The sequence below is a fragment of the Xiphophorus couchianus genome, chromosome 5 (assembly GCF_001444195.1).
Source record: "Xiphophorus couchianus chromosome 5, X_couchianus-1.0, whole genome shotgun sequence".
In the NCBI taxonomy this organism is placed as follows: Eukaryota; Metazoa; Chordata; class Actinopteri; order Cyprinodontiformes; family Poeciliidae; genus Xiphophorus; species Xiphophorus couchianus.
This window is the reverse complement of record NC_040232.1, coordinates 16,313,247-16,335,215: the sequence shown is the minus strand read 5'-3', so window position 1 is coordinate 16,335,215 and position 21,969 is coordinate 16,313,247. Positions and strand designations below refer to the sequence as shown.

General features: G+C 37.2%; 2 protein-coding genes across 3 annotated transcripts; both read right to left on the bottom strand.

Moving 5' to 3' along the window:
- Positions 1–1,144: 1,144 nt before the first annotated feature.
- Positions 1,145–7,777, bottom strand: myoz2b (myozenin 2b). The gene is made up of 5 exons (XM_028019226.1): positions 7,646–7,777; positions 3,879–4,042; positions 3,423–3,507; positions 2,703–2,865; positions 1,145–2,582 (listed from the first exon to the last, which is right to left on the bottom strand). Exons 2-5 carry the CDS (start codon positions 4,035–4,037, stop codon positions 2,357–2,359), a joined length of 633 nt encoding a protein of 210 aa, XP_027875027.1. The 5' UTR covers positions 4,038–4,042; positions 7,646–7,777; the 3' UTR covers positions 1,145–2,356.
- An 881-nt stretch (positions 7,778–8,658) lies between these two features.
- Positions 8,659–18,320, bottom strand: synpo2b (synaptopodin 2b). 2 transcript variants are annotated; one of them, XM_028019095.1, is made up of 3 exons: positions 16,484–16,811; positions 13,226–15,252; positions 8,659–10,297 (listed from the first exon to the last, which is right to left on the bottom strand). In XM_028019095.1, the coding sequence occupies exons 1-3, from the start codon at positions 16,716–16,718 to the stop codon at positions 9,791–9,793; spliced, it is 2,769 nt and encodes a 922-aa protein (XP_027874896.1). In that variant the 5' UTR covers positions 16,719–16,811; the 3' UTR covers positions 8,659–9,790. The 2 variants fall into 2 exon arrangements, with proteins under 2 accessions (XP_027874896.1, XP_027874895.1); XM_028019094.1 differs by lacking the exon at positions 8,659–10,297 and having other exon boundaries at positions 12,023–15,252; positions 16,484–18,320.
- Between the last annotated feature and the right edge of the window lie 3,649 nt (positions 18,321–21,969).

The window sequence follows — 21,969 nt, the reverse complement described above, 5'->3', positions numbered from 1 at the left end:
TGCATATTTTTGTAACGTCAAATGTGTTAGTGCTATAAACCTTGAAACCTCCCTTGGGACACATAAAGAGATGTTTTTGTATTATTTATAAAGTATGTCTGCAGAGGGGAAAAAAATTTACTTGATTTTTGTCTTGGAACACCCGGATATGGAACACCCGAACTCTTTTCAGATCAGGCGTCAAAGTCAATACTGATGTTCTAAAGGCTATTTTTGGAGATAGATATGTCTGTTTTATTTTTATTTTTTATTTTTTTGCAGGTTTCTGTGAACTGCTAAGCCATAATGTAGCTGTACAATCCACATGCAGTCTCTACAGACGTGTCAGTTTTGTTGTAGATTCCTAAAGTTTCTTTTTTTTTTTTTATTAAAAAAAATTACACTAAGCACAGCCACATTTATTGTGGTTATATTTACTTTCCACCATGTACCATAAATATCCCAAAAGTATAGAAAATATTCTTAATCTCTGTCTGATTAAAGTAACTTATGTCTTCATTTGTTTTAACTCATCCTAAAGCCTGTTCCCTGGGAACTTCATCCTGTTTATCTCCTTCTCTCTCATTTTAGCTGCAGTGGCCGTTTCAGATATGGGCGACATGGGCAACCGTCCAGGGCAGCATCTCGTGGAGGGCGGCATAAGACCTCAGCTAACCTCCGGATCTTCCCTCATCCCCACTGGGATGTGAATTTTACAACAATCATGGTTCAATCATGTGGAAAATCTGGAAACGGGGCAGAAGTTTACATTCCAGCAGGACTATTACAAACATGCAGATCTACAATGGAAAAGATCGACTTATATGTGTTAAGAGTACATACAGTCAAAGTCCACACATACCCTTTTCGGATCTTTATATGTAAAAAAAAATTGAAATTCATGCATCATTTTTATTTCACTATATTGTTATACACTGCTTTGTGGTGGTCTGTTATATAAAATATCAATGAAATACACTAAGCCTGTGGTTGTAACAAGACAAAATGTGAAAAGGTCTGCTGTTAAATGTCTCTTTCATCACTGATTTCCAGATTAACCCACCCTGATGAATATAATTTTGCTCACTGTGAAAGCTTCCCACATTCGGCACAAGGCTTCATCTGAAGAACCGAATGTTTTGCACTTAAAAAAAAGAGGCTAAAATAAACTTATTTTATCCTTTATTGCTGCTTGAACTACTCACACACAATGTTTTGAACATGACAACAAAATGGCTCAAGTACATACAATATACAGTATGATGATGATGAAAACATCATCGTTTTTTTATGGGCTTATGCCTGTTAACACAAAATATTCATCTGATTAACAGGTCTTAAAATTTAGTAGAACATTTCTGACCTGATTAAAAGAAATGCATAACAAAAATCACTGCCTGTTACATGATCCAAAGAACTACTTTAGCAGAAATCTGTGTGATAATATATGACCTTTCACCTGTTCTAGTAAAGGTCAAAACTAAGTTCATGTTCAAAGGTTTTCTAATGGGTTTGTCCAAAACTTCAACACCCAACATGTTAAATGAGGCCTGTAGAGTCTATGATGAAGCTCTTTGGAGTTGATCATTTTTTATGTTCTGGTTTGTCTGACAGAGGAACCTTGGACAGTTTCTGTTACTGTGGACACTAGAAACTGTTTCGAATATTTTACAGATTGCTCCTCACTCCAGGCTCGCATTGTGTTATAAGGCCTGAGTGCTGCAGACTTTTCAGCCCCCAAAGCTTCTCCTTTCATAGACACATGCTGTTGATCTGATAGTGAAGTGCATTTGATTAGCAGCACCAGGCTGCTATTTATCATATTGCTGTTTACTTTCTCATGTTTTGACCCTTGGTTTAGTTTTCAGTAAATCACATCTAGTGTAATAAATTTGTATTTAAGGTTGCACTACCCGATTTGTAGGACCTGGATGAACTAGATAATAGGAAATATATGTCCTGCTTTTACTCAGAACACTTCTTAATCTTAATAATATTTAACCGAACATTTTGATGTTGCTTTGGTGCTTAATTGTATCTAACAGACATAGTTGAAGACAGCATTTATATACTCTTATATACTTCCCCCGTTGAAAACTTCCACTAAATGATAAATGACGACTTTATTGTACAGAGCATATATCCAAATGTGCAAATGTTATGTACATAAAATATTCATCTTATCATTTGAGTATTGTTTATTTACAGCCTACTTACGGATATTGAATGCAAATTTTGTAATGTGTCATTAAAATAAATACTACTGTAAAGAAATGCTGTAAAGAAATTACAGTGGTGAAACTAACTGTTATCCGTTCTGCAGGTTGATCTTAATCACTAAAGGCTGCGTTGTGTTCTCATGTTCTAGCAGAGTCCTCTACAGGTCGTCAGACTCAGGCACACTGAAGGACTCCAGGGTGATGGTTGGTAGGATGAGATGAGTGCCCTCAGATATCCACCCCTGGGCCGTCCTGTTGAACGTGGGCCGCTTGGCCTGGGGATCGCTCAGCTCCTGGTACTGCGGCGGGTTCAGGTCCACCTCAGGGAGCTTGAATGTGATTCCTCTTGGAGCTTTTTCAAAACCACCATAAGGAGTGGCAACCCTGCAGTTCAGATCAACATACCAATTGCTTTGCATGCCATAGCCTTCCCTTTTGGATTTATGAATTTATAACCTTCCCTTTTGGAAGTACATATAAAAGTCCAAAGTGTAGTTTTCTCACCGGTTGAAGCATTTATATTCAGGGAGCTCCTGCCGCGGCTCTGGCTCTGGCATTCTGAGTTGCAGAGACTCAGCAAGGTGGGGGTCACTAAGGATCACCTGTTCCCACGGTGAGTGATAAGTCTTATGCACAGGCCTGGTGTCCAGCTTCTCTGCAGCCATGTCTGCGAAAAAAGAGAGACGAATGTGACAACTGCTTTCGTATCACAACAGGCTGATCTATCAGTTTGGATTTCTGACAAGGCCTTTTTGTTTTTTCAGAGCTGTTTTCTGCAGCCTGAAATTTTCAAAGTGGATGCGATTAAAATAGCTACAGTGGCAACTTAAAATAGAACATTTCAAGTGTGCGCTCATTGTATGATGAGTTAAGGCTTCACCAAAGCATTGCAGAAGTACTACAGGGCTTTAAAAATGGTAACAATAAGTAGGACTCTCCAGTTAAATCATCTTTCTGGACAGCCCTATGATGAATCAATTGTCAGGAAATAAAACCAGATAAAACTGATAATAATTTATGTTATTGTTTCAATCAAACACTTATTTTGTTAGTTATATATATATATATTTATAAATATTTAAACGTATTCTTGGAGTGAATCGTTTGTGTTCGATGATGTTATTGACCATGATGATGATTATTAATGTTATTATTATTATTAAGTGCAAGCTGAAATCTTTAATATCCATGTAAGGAAAGGGGCGTAATAAAATGCACAATTACCTGAAGCTGAATTTTCAGCGCTTCCATTTGCCGGTGGCTCCACCTTAATTTCCACAGAGTGTGTGTTCTGATTCAAAATATCATTCTGCAAAACAGCATATTAAGGAACATCTAAAAGGCTATGGTATCAGACATTTTAAAATGTCCATTGCTTAGTGGCTTCATTTATATAGATTAAACCAAGAAACCAGTTCCAGTCCCACAGCTTATCATCATGCACTGATAAACATGGTAGCAGCTCTTCAAGTTAAGTGCCTAAGCAGCCTCTCAGATGAAACAGCTGCAGCTTGTCACAGCTGTTGTCTGTGTGTTCTACCACTTTACCTCAAAGAACATATTTCACTTAGAAAACAGAGGAAACAAAAACCCTATACAGATCCATGCCAGAAAGATAAGATAAGCTTGGATTATATCTAATCATCTGAAGAGATTTAGAGCAAAAAGAAGCGGACTTACACTCAGGAGAGCGTTTGCTTCGTTTTGAATGCTTTCAAATGTGTACTTCTCAGACCTCCTCTGTCTCATTTTGAAAAGCCGAGAACCTCTGTTGGAGAGCAGCGACAGCTCCTCCAGCATGATGTCCTTGGGAGTGCTGAGCTTCTTTCCCAGGTCCATGACTCCTGACACCCAAAAGAATTTGTTTTTTCATTTTGTACATAATATTCTAAGCAGATAATTATGCCAACACCTGACAGATATGGTTGACAACAGCATAAACCGAGGAAATGATCAATTATTAGTCAAAAATACCTTCTGGGTTTCTTGAAATGCAACTCAATGAAGGCCCAAGGAATAAAATGAGATAAGTTTGAAGTGTGTGTGGCAACAAAAGCCACATAAAAATCCCAAATAAAAAGCAAGGTTTATTGGTATAGCACATTTCAGGAACGAGGCAGTTAAAGGTGCTTTATGTGACAAACACAATCAACTAAAAAAAGAAAGAAACATTGCATCATAGTGGTGGTGAAGTAATGAAAGGTTGTACTTATCATTTATCAAAGCAAATGGGTTTTTTAGCCTTGATTTAAAGGCACTCACTGTTTGACTATTTTCTGGAAGTTTGTTCCAGATACATTAAAAAAAATAATATTTAGGTTTTCTGGCCAACAGTTCCAAAAACCATACTAAATTAAGAGCATCATTATGTCAGAATAATTATACTTAAATAAAAAGAAAAAGTAGTCATTAAAAAAATTACTCAAGTAAAAGCAAAATATAAATATATATATATTTGGTGGAATTACTACTCAATTGATGAATAACTGTTTGATCATAAGAATAACTGATCATAATGTCTGATTCATTTTGTAGAAACCATGTAGTCACATAAATTATCACACTTTTAAATAATAAATTTAAAAAATGCTAAAACTTCCTAACATCTTTAATAAATTCAGATTAAGGCACAAGTAAAACAAACATTCTTTTTTTTTTTTTTTTTTTTTTTACAAAACAAATAACTACAAAACCTCACTTCAAAATTACTCAAGTAAGGGAGCTGTATGGTGAAGTAAAACTCCTTCTGGGAACACAAGAGAAATGTTACCTAGGAAAACACAACTGAGTAAATATAATTATGCTGCCCAGCTCTGGGTATGTCTGGTGGAAAACTGAAACTACAAATGACCCTGAATGCATCACCCTCATGACAAAAAATGGAGATGGATAATGAACCTTAAGACCTTCCATCAATGAACCAATATGTACAGTCAAACCTACAATGGGGTAAAATCAAATATATTTATGCACTGGAAGGGATCAGTCAAAGTTTAGATGCAAATAAATGACAAATATTTGGTAAGATTTCAAATTGATGCTCACAAAAACAATCTATCCAATCTCAGTAAACCTGATTTTGCCAAGTGAGATGGGAGAAATTCACTCTCTAGATATGTAAAGCTGATAAAATCAGACCCCAAACTCTCTCAAGCTAGAAAAGCTGTAAAATGTGTTTCTATAAAGCATTGACACATGTGGGCAAAACACATGCGCAAGGAGAACTTTTCAGGTTTTTGTGTGAAAATATTTTTGAAAGCATTGCATAATTTTGCTTCCACTTTACAACTAATTGAATATTTTCCATAGACATTTATTGGGTGAATTTTAAAAGTTTCTTGGGATTAAGCTGTGCTTAGATCTGTCTAAATACTCTCTAGTTTAATTTCAAATGACTATTATCGAAATTTCAATTTTAGCCAAATAAAATTTCATCAAAACTTTTCCTGTTTCTATTATTCATTACGAGTCCTGCTCCCAAATTAAGCCATCATTGTGCTTGAGCTTAGTTTTTGGGTACAAGATGTTTCCTCATTCACGTGCACAGACAGAATGCGCCCCAGCTGTTGCAGACCTTCATGTTGCCCAGTCAGCTTCACAGTTGCTCTGAAAAAGCTTCCCTCCCATCTTTCACCAACACTCCCACCCAGTTAGAAATAGTTTATAGTGAAAGAACAACGACGAGGGATTAGGCAGCCTTCACAGTAAATCATCCCAATGTATTTATGGCTCACACTGGTCAGTAGCCCTGACATTTTGAACTCTACTTTTTGCTCTGACTCCTTATCGCAACATGGAGTGTTGTGCACACAGCGTCCGAGTGCCTCTTCCTCTTGCTCCTGCATGTCTCTAGCTATGAACTGGGGCTTGAATGAGAACATAAAAGAGCCTTTAACAGGACAGATGAATCTGCTGTCGTGAGTGAGCAAAGAAAGACTATAATTCTGTGCTACATCTTGGGTTTTATGGAAATAACAAGTTAAGTTTTGTATAATTTTGCTATTTGGAAAAATATATGTTTTTTGAAGTGCTGGAGTGAGGTCAGCATAAAGGAAGATGCAAAAAGGCTGGAGAGAAACTCTCACTGTTAAGGCATCAGGACACACTGCTGAGGTACCTGGGGTCTCAAGAGTATTTGAATTTGCAGAGGATAGGTTGACAAATACAGTAGTTGCAATCGTCCCGCTTAAAATAATTTACAATTTTTCAAATGAAAAATTATTTAATTTTACCCCAATTTAAGGAAAATTTAATTTTGTTGAAACTCAAATGCTTACAAAGTCATGAATTAAAGCTAATTCATAAATCATTGTGCTTGAATCTGAGCTAAAATGTTTACTTTTTGTGAATTGATTGAAATTTTGTCCATGGCTGCCTTTGAATGCAAAATTAACTTTGGTCCCTCCTATCTAAAAGAAATATAAATGTGTTTACCATATAGCACAATGCCTTTCTTCTCATTTTGATCCTGATTAGGCTTTACCTTCAATTTAAAACAAAAACCTTTAAAATGGTAACTTCTCATATTGATGCACTTTTCTCTTAAACAGAACTCCAGAATTGAAAACAAACTACTCAAAATCATAAAAAAGAGCCCACTTAAAACTTGTTTAAATTCATAATATGTTTTAAGAAGAAGAAAATGAGGAACTTTCTGATCTGAACTTGAAAAAGTGAGTGATCCCCCAAATCTAATTCTGCTCAAGCTCTCATATAACATTAGACTCTTTCTCATTTTACTTTTATAAAATGTATTGATACAATAAATCGGTATTTTGCAGATTGAAAAAAAATGTCAATCTGTCAGCATAACTCTTAATATTAGAGTGTTTGCTATTTTACAATAATGTTAGAATCTACATAGAGCTTTTAATATCTTTGTAATCACATCTCAGTTGCATCCTCTTTTGTGGTACTTCAGGCTAAACTCAGCGACATGCTCATTTAAATTTGTTAGAGGTTAAATTACCAGTCTGAAAGGTCAAGGATTAATCGTGCCCTAAGTTTGTATAAGTTGCCATGCATAAACCATGTCCATCAGTGCCAACAGAAGTGTTCAAACATTAGGTCGCTCTCAGCTGTTGGTGAAGTCCATCTTTTCATTTTGCTAATCAACTGCAGAACTCAATGCTAGTTTGTAAAATAGCTAAATAATAGTTAAATGCTTTGTTGTGTTCATTTACAGGAATTTTTACTGAAGAAACATTTTACATGCAAAACAACAAGTAAGTCAGGCTTAAACAGAAGCCTGACTTCTGTTTAAGTCAGATGAAAAAAATAAACAGACACAAAAATGTGAAAATGTGTGTTTAGTTTCTACCCAACATAAATGTCACATGTAGCTGGATTCATCTTATCCCCCTGAAGCACCACTCTCCATTATTGCAGATTGATTTTAGTTATAGTATCAGGTTATTGAAGCGCTCCTTTTTAAGACGCGCCCTTACCTGTCGTTGTGTCCCTGCTGTGCAGCCCGTATCCTTGAAGGGGAGACACGGAGACGAAGGGGTCAGTGGTGTGATCTTTGCTGATCTTCACGCTCACAGACACTAAAGCCAAACTGTGAGTGTGTCTCTGTCTCTGTTGTGAGTGGAATGCAGCTTACATCAATAGGCTAAATTTAACCTGTCAAACACTCAAAGCCACTCTCAGACACCATGAGGCAAGGATAGTGAGGAGAGGAGAATAGATGATGGGATGTGGATTTCCACTCGGATGTTCTTGGGAATGAAGATTCCCCCACTTGAGAAAACTGTTTCTTTGTTTCTGACCCTTTGGGGACGACATGACACATCTTTGAGATTTGACGCAGCTTTGAGTTTAACATGCCTTCAAAGTTGGTATGGTCCTCGACATGGGGCGCAGCTGCAGTTTCTAATTCTCTCTGCAAATTCGATTCCTGTTATTCTGTGTAATAACTGACTAGCGTCTGTCTAATTGGCTTAGCAATATTAGTAGTAAGGACTTGTAAACACAGTCAAAGACAAATCTGGTTTTTTTTCTTGTGGTTGCACAAGCCAACACATTCATCAAATTTTTAAAAATGTAGAAAAATTCAACTTTTAATTTGAACACATGTATTCAGTGGAATTTGATTCATTTTCTCCTGCAATAGTTGGCCAGATGAGACTTTCATAAGGCTTTTTAGCAACAAACACTCAAATTGGATTTGGAGTAAAGCGGAGAATATGTGAAAATTGGGCACTTCAATCCCATTCGTTTCTCCTCCATAGACCCAGGGAACCTTGTGTAAGAGCATAACATCATGGACCTACACATCTTCTGAATTTTGAATATTTACAGTTCTCTGTCTAATTCAAAAGACATGTAGATTCATTTTAGACTGTTATTTTCCAAAACTAGAATATGTGTGATCGGTAAATAAAAAGAAGCGCAATCCAAGGACAGAATGGGTTTCATGTTAAAACATATCCATACATTTTAAAAAGTGGATAACAAGTACAGTGTTCATATTGTTTATTGGTCTTAAAAGTGACAAAAGAAAAAAACAAAGAAAACTACAGAAAGAATCACATGGCTGCATCATGGAAAGGCTCAAAACCACAAATCTATTTGTGAAACACAGCACAGTATGGGTACTGATGAATGTGATAATACACACATTTATGTGTGAAACAACTATTTCTTCTAAGTTAATTCATTAAGTTAACCACTGACTCCAACACTTCTTCACACATAAATATATTTGGAATTACATTGTGTAAATGTGCAAAAAGACCCTGCAGGATAGAGAAAAAATGCAATGCTCTGTGTGTATGTGACCGTCGGTGGAGAGGAAACAGCTCTGTATGTTTTGGTGCAGTGACAGGGATGAGTTACTGACACATTTGTGGAGAATTATGATATATATGAGATATTTACATAATCTGAAATAAAATTGCATTGTAAAATCACAACACAGTCCACAGCAAACTTGATTAAAACATTTTAGGGAAAGTGATCCAATATAGCTACACTGGAGCTGACAATACCTTAAAAAGCCACATGTGTTTATTCTTCACAGGAATTGATGGTAATAAATGTTATTGATAAGAAAAAAATTTCATTATACAGACAAAAACTAAGAATATGTGAAACAAAATGAATATATCATCTAAAACACTGCTGTCCAAGTCACCAAAACTTAAATGCCTTCTTATTCCTCTTCTTCTCAAAGAATTCACCCTCAAAGTACAAACAAAAATCATACAAAATAAATCACCCCCAAAAACAAACCAAAAAACATACTTGCTTAGTACTGAATTAAAAATTGTTTCATACTGGGTTTTAGTTTGTTAGATATTTTATTTTCTTTGATAAATCAAATAATTATTTTCTAAATAAAAAGATGCAGTTTCTACTCTTTATCCACTCAATACTAGCTACTTGTTCACATATTTTGTTTTACTGAGGTGTTCTGCTTATGTAAAGTGGTTTAAAAGAAATCTGAGTAAAGAAAAGAAACTCTTATCAAGGACAATTTGATTCACAGCATCTTGCAAAACTATTCTAACCTCCTTTTTGTATTACAACCACAATAGTTGACATAATATCTAACATGGGCTTTCTTCCCTTGCTACTTCTCAGTAATATTAACTTCTTTGTGTTGTGCTATAAAAATGAGATAACTTATTTGGACTTTGCGCTTTGAATTCAAGACTGACAGGTCTTAAGGGCTGGGCAGGTCTGAACGGGGGCCCGTAAAAGGCTGGTTTCTCCCTTCTGCTCAAGGACAGTGCTTGGAAAGATGGAGCCAGATGCTCGTAGTGACCCTTTCTCACAGCAGCAGAATCGAGAGAAACCCGGCGCTTCCATTCCTCTGGAGGCTCAGGCAGAGATCTGTGATGTGCTGCTGCCATAATACCAGACGCAATGGAGAACATCGGATTCTGGAACACGAAGGCCTCGTCCACGGAGCCAATTGGACTCCTTGATGCTGCCTCCCATGGTGACAGAGGTTTCCTGTGAAAGGATGTTTGTCTCTGTATGGGAGAAAAAACTGTCTGGACTCCAGGCGTGCTCAGAGGTGACAGAAGTCCAGGTGAAGGCAGTGAATTCAGTCGCTGTGGGAGGCTCAGGGAGCGGCTTCTCCCAAAAACCTAAAAACAGAATCAAGAGCTTAGTATTCAGATGCAGTTCTGCAGACTCTGCTGCCATCCCTGGGCTTCTTTTGGCCTAAACAGGTGAATGGTATTTCAATAAAGCAGCATTTCAACCTTAATGATACACTTGAACATGCAGGTGTAGGAAATCAAGAAAATGCAAGATTTGTTTTCTGTATATCACATTTAGTCAGTCAATAATGCATTAATTAAACTCTGGACTGCTGGTATTCCATCAGTAGGGTTTTGGTCTGGCTTTAAAACCTTTATATTGTGTTTTGAAAAGCAGTCCATGTTTAAAATATATTTTCTAATGCCACTCTTGACACTATTCTGGAGACTTTTTGAGGCTCATTGAGATTCCTGAAAACATATAAGGATCTAGATCCCACAACAACTAATTAGTTGGGATCTTACAACTATTTGTAAGATCTCACAACTAAAAATATGAAAATTGGTTTCTGCTACGTTCATATAGCAGAAAAATATGAAGATCATACAACTTACCTCATGTTTCTTTGAAGACCTTAAGACAAACAGTTGAATGTAAAAAATTATACATTTTACACTTTTGGAACTATTATTTTGCCAGTGTCATCCTCTTTCATTTGAAAATCCAACCCAAACACAATATTTGTTATGTGTCTGTTTGTAGGAAGAATATCTCTTTGCACATCCTCACAGCTAAATTGTTTTCCATGATAAATACAGTCTTCTCAGGCTTTAAGTTTAATATTTTTAGAAAAAGAAAATACATCTTATCCTAAAAATTTGATTATTTTTTCAAATCTGGAACGCCATAACATAATATCTTGGTTAAGGAGTTATTACTTCCAAACATGCCTGGTCATATAAAACCCTAAATTACAGGTCTTTGTTAAAAAAAGACACTAGGCGTCTGTTTGGTTTCTGAGTTCAGATAATTACTTTCGATTACATCACTACTGCCATTACAATAATACAACTATGAATTCTACTACTCCTGGTGGCATTAATGCCACTAATAATAACGGCAATAATGTTTTTTTGTTTTGTTTTAATTATTAATTATTATTACCATTAATAATAAATATCATTATTATTATAAATTACAGTTATAATAATTATTAATAATATTATTATTATTTTATTTTTTATTGCAGCATTTGTGTGTCCTGTAAATGCTTATAAAGAAAACAACTGGGAGGTAAATTATGTATTAAGAAACTAAACAAAATAGGAATTTAAAATCTAAATCTTTTTTAATCTGCATTTCATTTTCTATTATTTTAAATTGGATTATCAAATGTAGTGAATTGTTCAATATTAATTCTTTAGAGGCCAGTTCATCCTTGAAGTCTTTTTTTTTTGTTTACCTGCATCAAAATGAATTCAGCAATTACAGCTTTTGTTGTAAAACAAAAGCAACTTAAACTGAAACCATTTGAAAATAATGCTTAAGGTATCAAGTAGTTTATTTTATAAGCATTTTGCTTGAGATTTCTGATATAAACAATTCCATAGTTCACATGTCTTAAAACTGGGTTTTAAGACATTTTTAAGACAAATTTTGCTTATAGACAAGAATTACAGTTCCAAGCTTTTTAAATTTGCAGAATGTTTAGCTAAATGAGTGAAACAAACACATACAAGTGGGCATTCAACTCAAAAGAGTGAAGTAGTGAGACAGGAGGAAGCATTGGCCACTCAAAGCAGTTATCAGCACACATAAAAGACAACAAGTAGGAGAGGAAAAAAATTTAATAGCATCACAGTGCTACAAGAAGTTCAAGAAACAGTATGTCAGAAAGACAGAAATACAAACAGGACAGATTTGTTTAGATTTTATTCTGAATTACTAATAACATTAATAAATTTTCTAGCATTAAAGTATTTGTAATTTATCAGCTTTCAAGAATATAACCTTCATTTAAATAATTTTTTTTGTTAATGACCACATGATAGAGTCTTTTATCAGTTGCAATATAATCAGAGTCTGGAATGAGACTGAAAAAAATTATAAATTGTGTGCAGAAATTGAAATGCAGTCACAGATTTGACCCCAAACATATTAAGGGATTAAAAATACTCTTTCAAAGTGGCTGGATGGGCCAGTCATTGTTATCCAGATAGCTTTCAAGTGAAAGAAATATTGAAGATGATTTGATTTGACCAGGAGGTTCATTAATATTTACTGCTACATATGCAAACATTGTACCTTACCTCTTAAAAATACAAACTAAAGGGACTAGAAGAAGACTCTCTGCAGATATTATTGCTTATAAAAGCACATCCTGAGAACCATTTAACATTAACTTATCTTCTGATGCCATGTCTTCAACCACATTCCATGTTTTTGGATGGTAATGTGTCTTTTTTTTTTCTTAGGAACTGTTGTGTTTCTCTGTATGAGAAATGTCCTGAGATGACCTCCCAAATGGTGCTACATTTATCAAACTAAATGAAAATGTATTTATTTAATTAATAATTGCTACATATGTTATTTTAATAACTTTTCATGAGATCTACTTAGTTAATCCTCTTAAGACATTTGTGAAGCCACCCAGATGCAGATGTACTAATGTGACTGTCGTCTCCGGCTACGCCAGAGCATGACCATGTACAGTGTTATACAGAGGAAAGCATAGCAACAGGTTTCCACTGTTTTCTGGTCGCTGCCGGCTTCTTAGCAGAGAATTTTGGCCGTGGAGCCATTTGACGCACGCCTCTAGCAATGAGAGATGCAGGAGAGAAAGCTGAAGCAATGGTGTCGCTAACAGAAGACGAGTGCTGAGAAGTCGTGCTTGCAGGTCGGGAGCCTTGTGCTTGCTTGCTGCTTGTGTGTGGGGCAGCACTCATGACAGCAAGCTTTTCCTCCAAATGCTTGTCTGTTGAAAGCTGTTCAGCTGATCTTGTGCTTTGAGTGGAGAAATTTGGGACACTTACCGATTTAGGAGCCTTAGCAGGAGCCTCTGCCTTGGTTTGGCCAGCAGGCTCAGAGGGATTATAAGGAGAATAGGAAGAGTCAGCTCTTTGCTTAAGGCTTTTGGTAACTTCAAATTTTGACACAGGGGTTGGTTTAGGACTGGGGCTTTTAGCCTCAGAGGCTGAATCATAAGTGAACAGAGATGAGTCCAATTGGTATGGCTGATGTTTCATGATATCTAAGGCGTTGAGTTGCTTGGGGGATGACTTAGGTTTCTCTTTGGACTTGGGCTTGGGTTTGGGGCTTGTGGAAGGGGGCTGCTTGGCTGCTGATGGAGGGTAGAAAGGAGACAGAAGAGGATTATATGACAGGGGGGGTGGGGCACGAATATTGGATGAATATCTCCAAGAGTTAGGGAGAGATGAGCTTGGGGAGGGGGATCTTGTTTTGTTTGCTTGCACTGTTTCACCATCAATGACAAACTTCTCCATGCGAGACTGTCTTTTAGCAAATAATTTTGCTCCTTTCCCTGACATAGTTGTCCCATCAGCAGCCTGTTTAACACTCCTGTCTGGGACTCTGAGCTTTGGAAAAACCTCTAAAGGTTTTGGTGCCTGAAGGTATGACTTCTCTGCCTGTGGTAGGAAAGGAGCAACCAAGTTTGGAGAACTGTCTGACTTATTCTTTGAGTGTGAAAGTGGGCTATAAGTAGGATTGTGGGCCTGCTTACTCACAGGGGATAGTGACGGCTGTTGACTCCAGCTATTTGCGGTTGGCTGAAGACGGAGCGGAGAAGAGTTGACCGGAACCCGGGCATTGGCAGGTGTTTGAAGTGATGCCTCTGTTTGATCTGATGCCCAGTGGCCAGCCATCTGTTGAGGTTGAGTCCAATCTTGCTGCTGTAAATAATGCTGACCATGGAGGCCGATGGGGCTGTGAGAGGGATGGGACACCGGACTCCTTGAAGGAACACAGGGTTCGCTAGAGGGGTTCCAGGGTGGACATGCTGGGTTAATGGTGGGTTTGGGGGCAACCGGGGGAGGATTTTTAAGTTTTATTGGTTTGGGTTGCATAAAATTACAAGCCTCAGCACCCAAACTGAAAAAGTCTTCCTCTGACTCAATATAAGACTTCCTTTCACCTTTGCTTTGGCTATAAAGTTCAGATTCTTTTGCAGGCACTGATGGATGCTTATTTGCAGTTTTCCGCTTTGACTCTGGTAATATGCCAGTCTTGATGGCAGGCACGGATATTCGTTCATCTCTTGAGGCAATAATGTCTCCAGTTGGAGACCAAACCTTGAGGTTAGAGTTAATCGGTACATGGACTTTGAATGCTAGTTCATGCTTCTTCATGGCTGGACTGACCCCACCAGACATAGTGACAGGTTCAAGTGTTGAACTAGCTTGAAATCCCAAAAAGGGTTTGGCAGTTCTGTTTGACACCATGGGTTTTGGCACAGTGGAGAGGTGGTTCACCTCTTGAACATCTGCATGGTAATCCATATGCTTCTTCACATTGGTCTCCTCAGCATGCATGTACATTTCTTTACTTTCATAAATTCTTGCACGTTGTGTTTCTTTCAAAACATCCTCAGAAAAGCCTTCACTCCTCTCATCTTCTTGCTCTGACACAAGTTCATCGATTCTTTTGCGACGCTGTTCAAACATCAAAAGTCCCTTCCCCTTTGTCTCTGGTAGCACATCCATGTCTTCACCACTTCCCCAGTCCAGAGCTGGATTATGGTACTGGTGACGCTGAAAATACTGCTCCTCAAAATCAGAATCACTCGAACTCAGGAAGCTGTAACCAGCAGATCTAACTTTGTCAGTTTCGCCCTCTATTTGACCTGAGCTGTCAAAGGCGTGAACTCCAGTTCCGTAGCTCACAAGAGTGTACTTCTTTACCCTCTGGCGGCGCTTTTTAAAGAGCAACGCTCCCTTGTTTTGGGGGTTGGGTGCATTGGCCAGGAGTTGGGCAATTCGCTTGCATTTAGACTTGGTCTCCTTCACGTGTCTCTCTGATTGGCTCTCTTTGTGACTGAGCCCTGAGATGAAGAGCAGGAATGGGACCAAAAGAGAGAGAAAGGAAGACAATGAGAAAATCAAAATGTACAAATATACAGATCAGTCAGCAAAACCATTATGACCATCATTGACACTCTCACTGGTTCGAGGTTATGTGGCAACAAGTTATGAATTATGACATCCTTCTATCATAGCCAGTGTTTCTTTATTCAAGATACAATAGCACATCTGGTAGGTCGAAGCTCATGGAGCAACCTTTGTGAATCATATGGATATGAATGATCTGGTTTTGTTGGTTCACCACTGCTGCATCCTTAGACTAGTTTAGATAGATACTGACCACTACAGATCTTAAACTTGCTCAAATCATTATGCTTTCCCATTCTAAAAATGTCTTTTTTGAAGAGATTTATTAAACATAATAAAAATATTCCACCCATCAACAGTGACCATAATTTCTATATAGTAAGTGTTTCTAAATGTATTTGTCAGTTGTCATAATGTTATGCCTAATTGTTGTACAAAATACTTTTGGCAAAAAAAGACATCATCTTGGAATTTATTGAGTCAGTCAAAACATTGAAATTAACAGGATTTGATGGGTTTCTGCTCAATTGCAGACATTTTTTGTGGTATTAACATTTAAATTGAGCATTACAAAAATAATTCATTTCATCTTTCTTTGCTGCAGCAAGCACACTAATAAAAGCATCATATTTACTTACAGCTAACCCATGAGGGATCCAAAGGCAAAGAAAGTGAGGGGCTTACTTTCCATTGCCGTCAAGTATTATGACTGGAAAAGGGATCGGGTGGCTGGGTAACACATGTTGGTGTCCATCAAATTTGCTTCTGCCAGCCTCATCATATGGTCAAATTTTATTCTTGTCCTGCTCAGACTAATAAAGCTGTGGGAATCCTCCCCCACTAAGCCCACCTGAAATAGATCCCATGTAAGAGCATGAAAATAGCTACACCCATTGTGCTACTTTCAAGTTATCGGCAAAACAAAATCGTTTTGCACATTTATAATAAATGCAGACAGAAAAAAGTGCAAATTTGTTTTGTCAGATGTTATTTTAAATTGATCTACTGCACTCGTAGCAAACATAAAACAGCATGTCATCTTTTTTTATTAATCACAAACATTCATTTCAATGTCGAAAGGCGATTTCAATCCATGCTTTGCAATGTGGATGGCTAGAAAAATGGTTGAAATTAAATTGGCAGGATAGAAAAATAGATACTTACGTGTGTACCTTGCCCTTTGCCTGTCCGGTCTGCAGAGATCTCTGTCAGACCCCAAGTTTCTCGTCTCTGTCTGCTCAGCACCCTCGTCAGAAATTCCAAAGAAGACAGAAGCAGGAGGTGTTTCGTTGCTCCCTCCTTCCTCTGAAGATTCAACGCTCCTGTTCTCAGTACTTGGGCCATGACCATCACTGGCCCCCAGGGGCCGTTCTGAGCTCAGGGTCAGGACCTTGGTCATATCAGCAGCACAGCCAAGAGAGGAGGAGGAAGAGCAGGAATGTTGCCACGACTTGGAATCTGGGCACTCTGGGGGTGAGGTCACTGATGTTTGTGAAGCTTCAATGTAAGGAGATTCTGTCATAGATTCTCTTGATTCAGAAAAATAAAAATCACAATTTTCTTGATAGAAAACTGACTCTTTCTGCTCACTCTGTTCCAGGAGAGATTCTGGACCATCTGCAGATTCCCTGTGTTGCAACTGAAGACACTCTGGAGACTGGGACGAGGGGATATGAGTATTTGAGCCTGAGTGGTCCTCTGATTCACTATCATCATCTTCATTATAGAACTCGGCCAAACGCTCAGAGGGACAAAGTTCCTGGGAACCTTCTGAACCTGACCAGAGAGGACCGTATGCAGGGTCTTCAGCTTGTGGTTCCATTTCTTGTGCTGGTTTACTATGTCCAATGTGTTTTTCCTTCATCAAGACAAAGATATGTCTAAGTTAACATCAGATAACCTTTTCACATGAAGTGTGGATTATTATTTATAAATATAACTTTGAACAGTGCAAATTGTGGCAGCATCATGGAGGGGAGATGCATGTAATTCATAGCAAAGTCCAAAATCCCAAAGTAACTTAGAAACTATATCAAATGATAAACAATAAAAAAATATATAACGTCTTGCAGAAGGATTATTCAACTGCAGGATTATTCTAGTAGAATGTAGATAAACAGAAATCATTTACATATTCAGTTTTCACCAGGGGAGAATTATGTTGCCCTTTTAACATAACATACAAAAATGTAATTCCTCAAGTTATTCCAGTCCCAAACTGGAAAGGGCAACTTTGGTCTGGCAGTTTCGTCAGGGCTGTAAATGGAATGGTATGTAATACCAGGAGAGAGAAAGCAGCATTCATGTCCAAGAGTATAAGCAAAACAATTGGGTGGCTGTTTCCCCAACTCTTGTTTACACAGCAAGGTTTTTCCCCGGACTGTTCCCATTTATCTCTGCAACTAGCCTCTGTACTGCTGCAGCTGTCAGCATGCCCATTTAAGATGTGGTAGAGACTCTGTGACTTTTCTGCATTATATAGATCCTCTTTTACTCAACCCAATCCCTGATTTGCAAATTAATACATTTTTCCCTGATTTGCAAATTAATACATTTTAACTGTTAATTGCAAAATATAGTCTTAAACCACTGCCAAACATCCAACACATTTATTAAAAAATAAAGGAATGCAAATGTAATGATATGTGCCTGAAATTGCTACCTGAAATTTGAACAGTGAAAGGTGCAGCCTAGTCTTCGGAGGGACATGTTTAAACTGTTCAAACTTCTTTTTACCCACAAAAATAGAATCGACCAGAGGGGGGTGCTATAGCACTACAAAATGTGTAACAAAATGTTACACACTTTGTTCGTCTTTTGGCTCATCAGATTTTTACACCGTCGTAATCCAACACAAAAGCTTATTTAGTGCCATCAGGTATATTCCATATTAAATCGATAAAAATGTTTACCTGCTCCCAATAACAAATTGGCAATCATATAATGACACAAGGAGCACAATTTTCTCACAAGAATATGTTTGCTGCTTGCAGGAAAGTGTTTAAGGCCTTTTAAAAATTTAAAAATAAATAAATAAATAAAAGAAAGAAGAATTTCCATGTTTTTGTGCAATCAAACATACTTGTTGTTTTAAAGAAAAGCTACATGCAACAAAGAAAAAAGATTTCCAAAACCTTAAAACGGTCCAATTATATTTCTAAGAGGGTGCTTGACATTGACACCAATGTATTCAATATATATAAAGAAATCAAAATGAATGAACCTATAGAAAAGGTGGAGTGAAACACGGACTATGTATTGAATACATGACTAAAAGAAAGTGCAAAGCTTTTTATGCTTTTTTTTAGCATAAAAAGCTAAGAAAAGCAATAATTTGTCAGTATTCAGAAAGGTGCATCCGTGACAACAATATAAACAAGTTAAGTCCTGAAAGGTATTCTTTTAGGAATGTTGCAACCTTATTGTTGCAAAGAATGCGGATGGCATTAATTCCAAACATATTTTTAAACATCTTGCAGTTTTCCAGCAAGCAACATTACAGCAACAATCCAGAAATGGAAAAACCATCATTTCAAAACCAGCCACAACCAGATGATCTTTGCAAGATTTCTGACAGAAGGGTCAAAAGAATAGAGAACAGTAGCAGAAAAGCTGAGAACCGCTCACAGAAAGGTTTAGACAAAAAACAAAACTAAACCATCAAAGCGTCTATGCATTTTCGGTGCACAAGACTTCAGTCTTAAAGAAAAAGTATATTCCAACTTTTGAGGGGAACCTTTAAAACACAAGTTTAACTATTTGGACATAGACATCCTGTTTGAAGAAGATTCATGGGCCTCTTTTCTCTATACATGAGACATTTTCACGACAAAAACGTTTTTTCTACTTTTACATTAAGTTCAGTAATCACTTTCAGGATGTTCCTATTTAGTTATTTCATTGTACTACATGTAATTTATGGACTTGTTTGTTCCATGTCAATTGCACCATTAGAAATACATCTAGAAAAGTTGACTTGTTCCATACTTAAATATGCTGTCTGTGGCATTACATAAAGCTAAGCCTTTTTTGAACCCTGGCCAAGTTTCAAAGGAAAACTGTCCCCTCCAAGCTTCTCTTCACACTTGGTTCCACTTCATTTAAACTCTTGGCCAACATCAGATCTGGCTCTGGTGCTACAAGACTTTCTTTCTCCTAGTATGGCTAAAACACCAGCAGGTTGAACTGCTGTCATGGAAACAGGGAGTCAGTATCTCTGGTGAATGAGACGACTCTTGGTCGGGGGGCTTAGGGAAGGTGACCCATAAGACTGAGCTAAAGAAGAGTCAATGTTTCCATGTTACCCAACATTAAGCGCACATTCTGCTGAGAAACAAAAACATGTTTTGAAGTATTCTACCACACGGTAGGCCTTAAAACAGCTAAAATATTCATTTTGCAGTTTCATTAAGCATATTTCGACATCTTTTAGAAAGTTTAAATTGCCAGGAAATTACATTAAAAAAATCTCCAGTCTTTCAGTTAAAAAGTATTAAATATCACAAAACATGACACGATACTGATTACTACAGGCACTTAGGCAACTCAAAAATATGTAATTCACACTAATTAATGTATATTAAGGTCAAGCTTAATTTTCAAGTAAACAACAACAAATCAGACAACATCAAAATCCGTATTTGGACTTAGTACTTACGGCTATTATTCTTGGTGCAATGAAACGATTGACCAAACGGTGAACCTTCAGTTGCCATCCAGCATCACAGCCCTTCTGCTGTACAGCAACATATTACAGTGTAGCCTTGGTCACTCATGTATGCAGCAGTATTTAAGCAGGAGGGAGAAAAGGTGCCCCTGCCTTCACCTCCCACTGCCTATCCCAGACAGTAGCATCACACAACGGAAGCAGTCAGGTGTCATGAGACATGGAGATATTCCTAGCCATCTGAAATGTCTGTCTGATTTGATTTATTTCCTTTCTAAAGTAATGTGGAAGTAAAAATATTAACATTTTATATCTCATACCTCATCAATTCTTGAGCTTATTTGCAAAAATATTCATACCCCTGGAGCTTTTCGGGTTTTGTCACATTTCAATCAAGCAACAATGTATTTTAGGGAAATTTTGTGTCTCTGCCCGATATAACACAGTACATGATTGTGATATGGAGGTCAAATAATAATACGGTTACATTTTTTTAAGTAAAACTCTGAAAAGAATTAGTTTCCAATGCCCTTGCTTCAATAACCCTAAATAATATCAAGTGCAATTCCAGTCGGCAGACACTTAATTAGTAAATAAAATCCAGTTTAATGTGCACTTTCATCTCAGTGTAAATGCAGCTGTTACGTGAAGGAATCAGAGGTATATAAGAGAACTTTTGTGAATAAAAAGCATCATTAAGACAAGGAACACAACAGGTCAGGAATAAAACTGTGATTAGGTTTGAAGCAGGATTAGGTTATAAAAAAACATCACGAGTTTTGAATAGTTTACAATATATTCATCATCTGAAAATAGAATTAGCATGGCACAACTGATTAGCTACCAAGTCAAGGCAATTCTCCAGATTGGGTGAATGGTTTAATGAAACCTTGCACATTTATTTGAATGGTCCAGTCAAAGTCTAGACCTAAATCCAATCAATAACTTTGAATTTGAAAACTTTAAATTTTGATTTAGCTACTCTGTGAAGAACAATAAAATAAATATCTGTCTGAAAATGAACAAAGCTGACTCTGTAGCTGTAGATAATTTACACCTATTATTGCAGCAGATGTCAGGATTGGGTTTTTTCTGTGTTGATTTGAGTTTTTCTGTGTTTATTTTTGGGTTTCTGTGTCTTGAGTCTCCGTGTTGTCCTGTCTGCCCCTTGATTGTTCTCAGGTGTGTTTCGTTCCGTGATTACCCTTTGTGTATTTAATACCACCTGTGTCTCTGTGTCTTTGTCGGGTCCTTGTCGTACCAGTCTGTCAGTTCTGTCGTGTCGTTTTTGATGTTACCAGTCGCTGCCAGTTTTGAGCCTTAGTTTTCTGCTCATCTGTGCTGCCTGGACCTTTGGATTATTTGTGCCTTTTTCACCATTAAATATTAGTTCATCATTCCATCCTGGGTCCTACGTGTTTTCCTCACCACCCTACAACCGCACATCATGACAGATGGTTCCAAGAAAGTACTGCCATGCGGGTCTGGTTACAAAGGAACATCGCTTCTTATTTACAAAAAGACTTTCAAGCCGTCTATCATTTCCTTTCTGCTTCACAGTTATAAATTTCTCTCTTTTGGTCCATCAAATAAAATCACTATAATGAACAACAAAGTATGTGGCTGTTGTGCAAGCAACAAGTTTACAGATTTGAGACGATGCAAGAACATTTGTTTCACATTTTAGTAATGCATAGCTAATAAAATCACAACACAAGAGAACCACCTAAATCATGCTAAACACAAAAACAAACCAAAATACCCCATTTTTTTTGTTCAGCAAGATTTCTTTACGTGACCCTATCTGTAATTGTTTTATCAACCAGCAGAGGTCGCATGTGCTTCAAATTTGAATACATGTATAAATTTCTCGGATGTTCAGACAAGAACGCTCTGTAACATCTTGTTCAGATTGTTAAAGGAAGGCATATTTTCTCTTTATCTGTGATAAATCAGAGAATAACTATGAAAAAGTTTTAACACA

What these genes read in the sequence shown, in the direction of transcription:
- myoz2b (XM_028019226.1), bottom strand. Translation starts at nt 4,037, where the DNA reads ATGGACCTGGGAAAGAAGCTCAGCACTCCCAAGGACATCATGCTGGAG. An exon ending in AAGCAAACGCTCTCCTGAGT is followed by an intron (nt 3,508 to 3,878) that starts GTAAGTCCGCTT and finishes GCTGTTTTGCAG; the next exon opens with AATGATATTTTGAATCAGAA. An exon ending in CGCTGAAAATTCAGCTTCAG is followed by an intron (nt 2,866 to 3,422) that starts GTAATTGTGCAT and finishes CTTTTTTCGCAG; the next exon opens with ACATGGCTGCAGAGAAGCTG.
- synpo2b (XM_028019094.1), bottom strand. Translation starts at nt 17,183, where the DNA reads ATGAAGGAAAAACACATTGGACATAGTAAACCAGCACAAGAAATGGAA. An exon ending in GCAAAGGGCAAGGTACACAC is followed by an intron (nt 15,253 to 16,483) that starts GTAAGTATCTAT and finishes TCTTCATCTCAG; the next exon opens with GGCTCAGTCACAAAGAGAGC.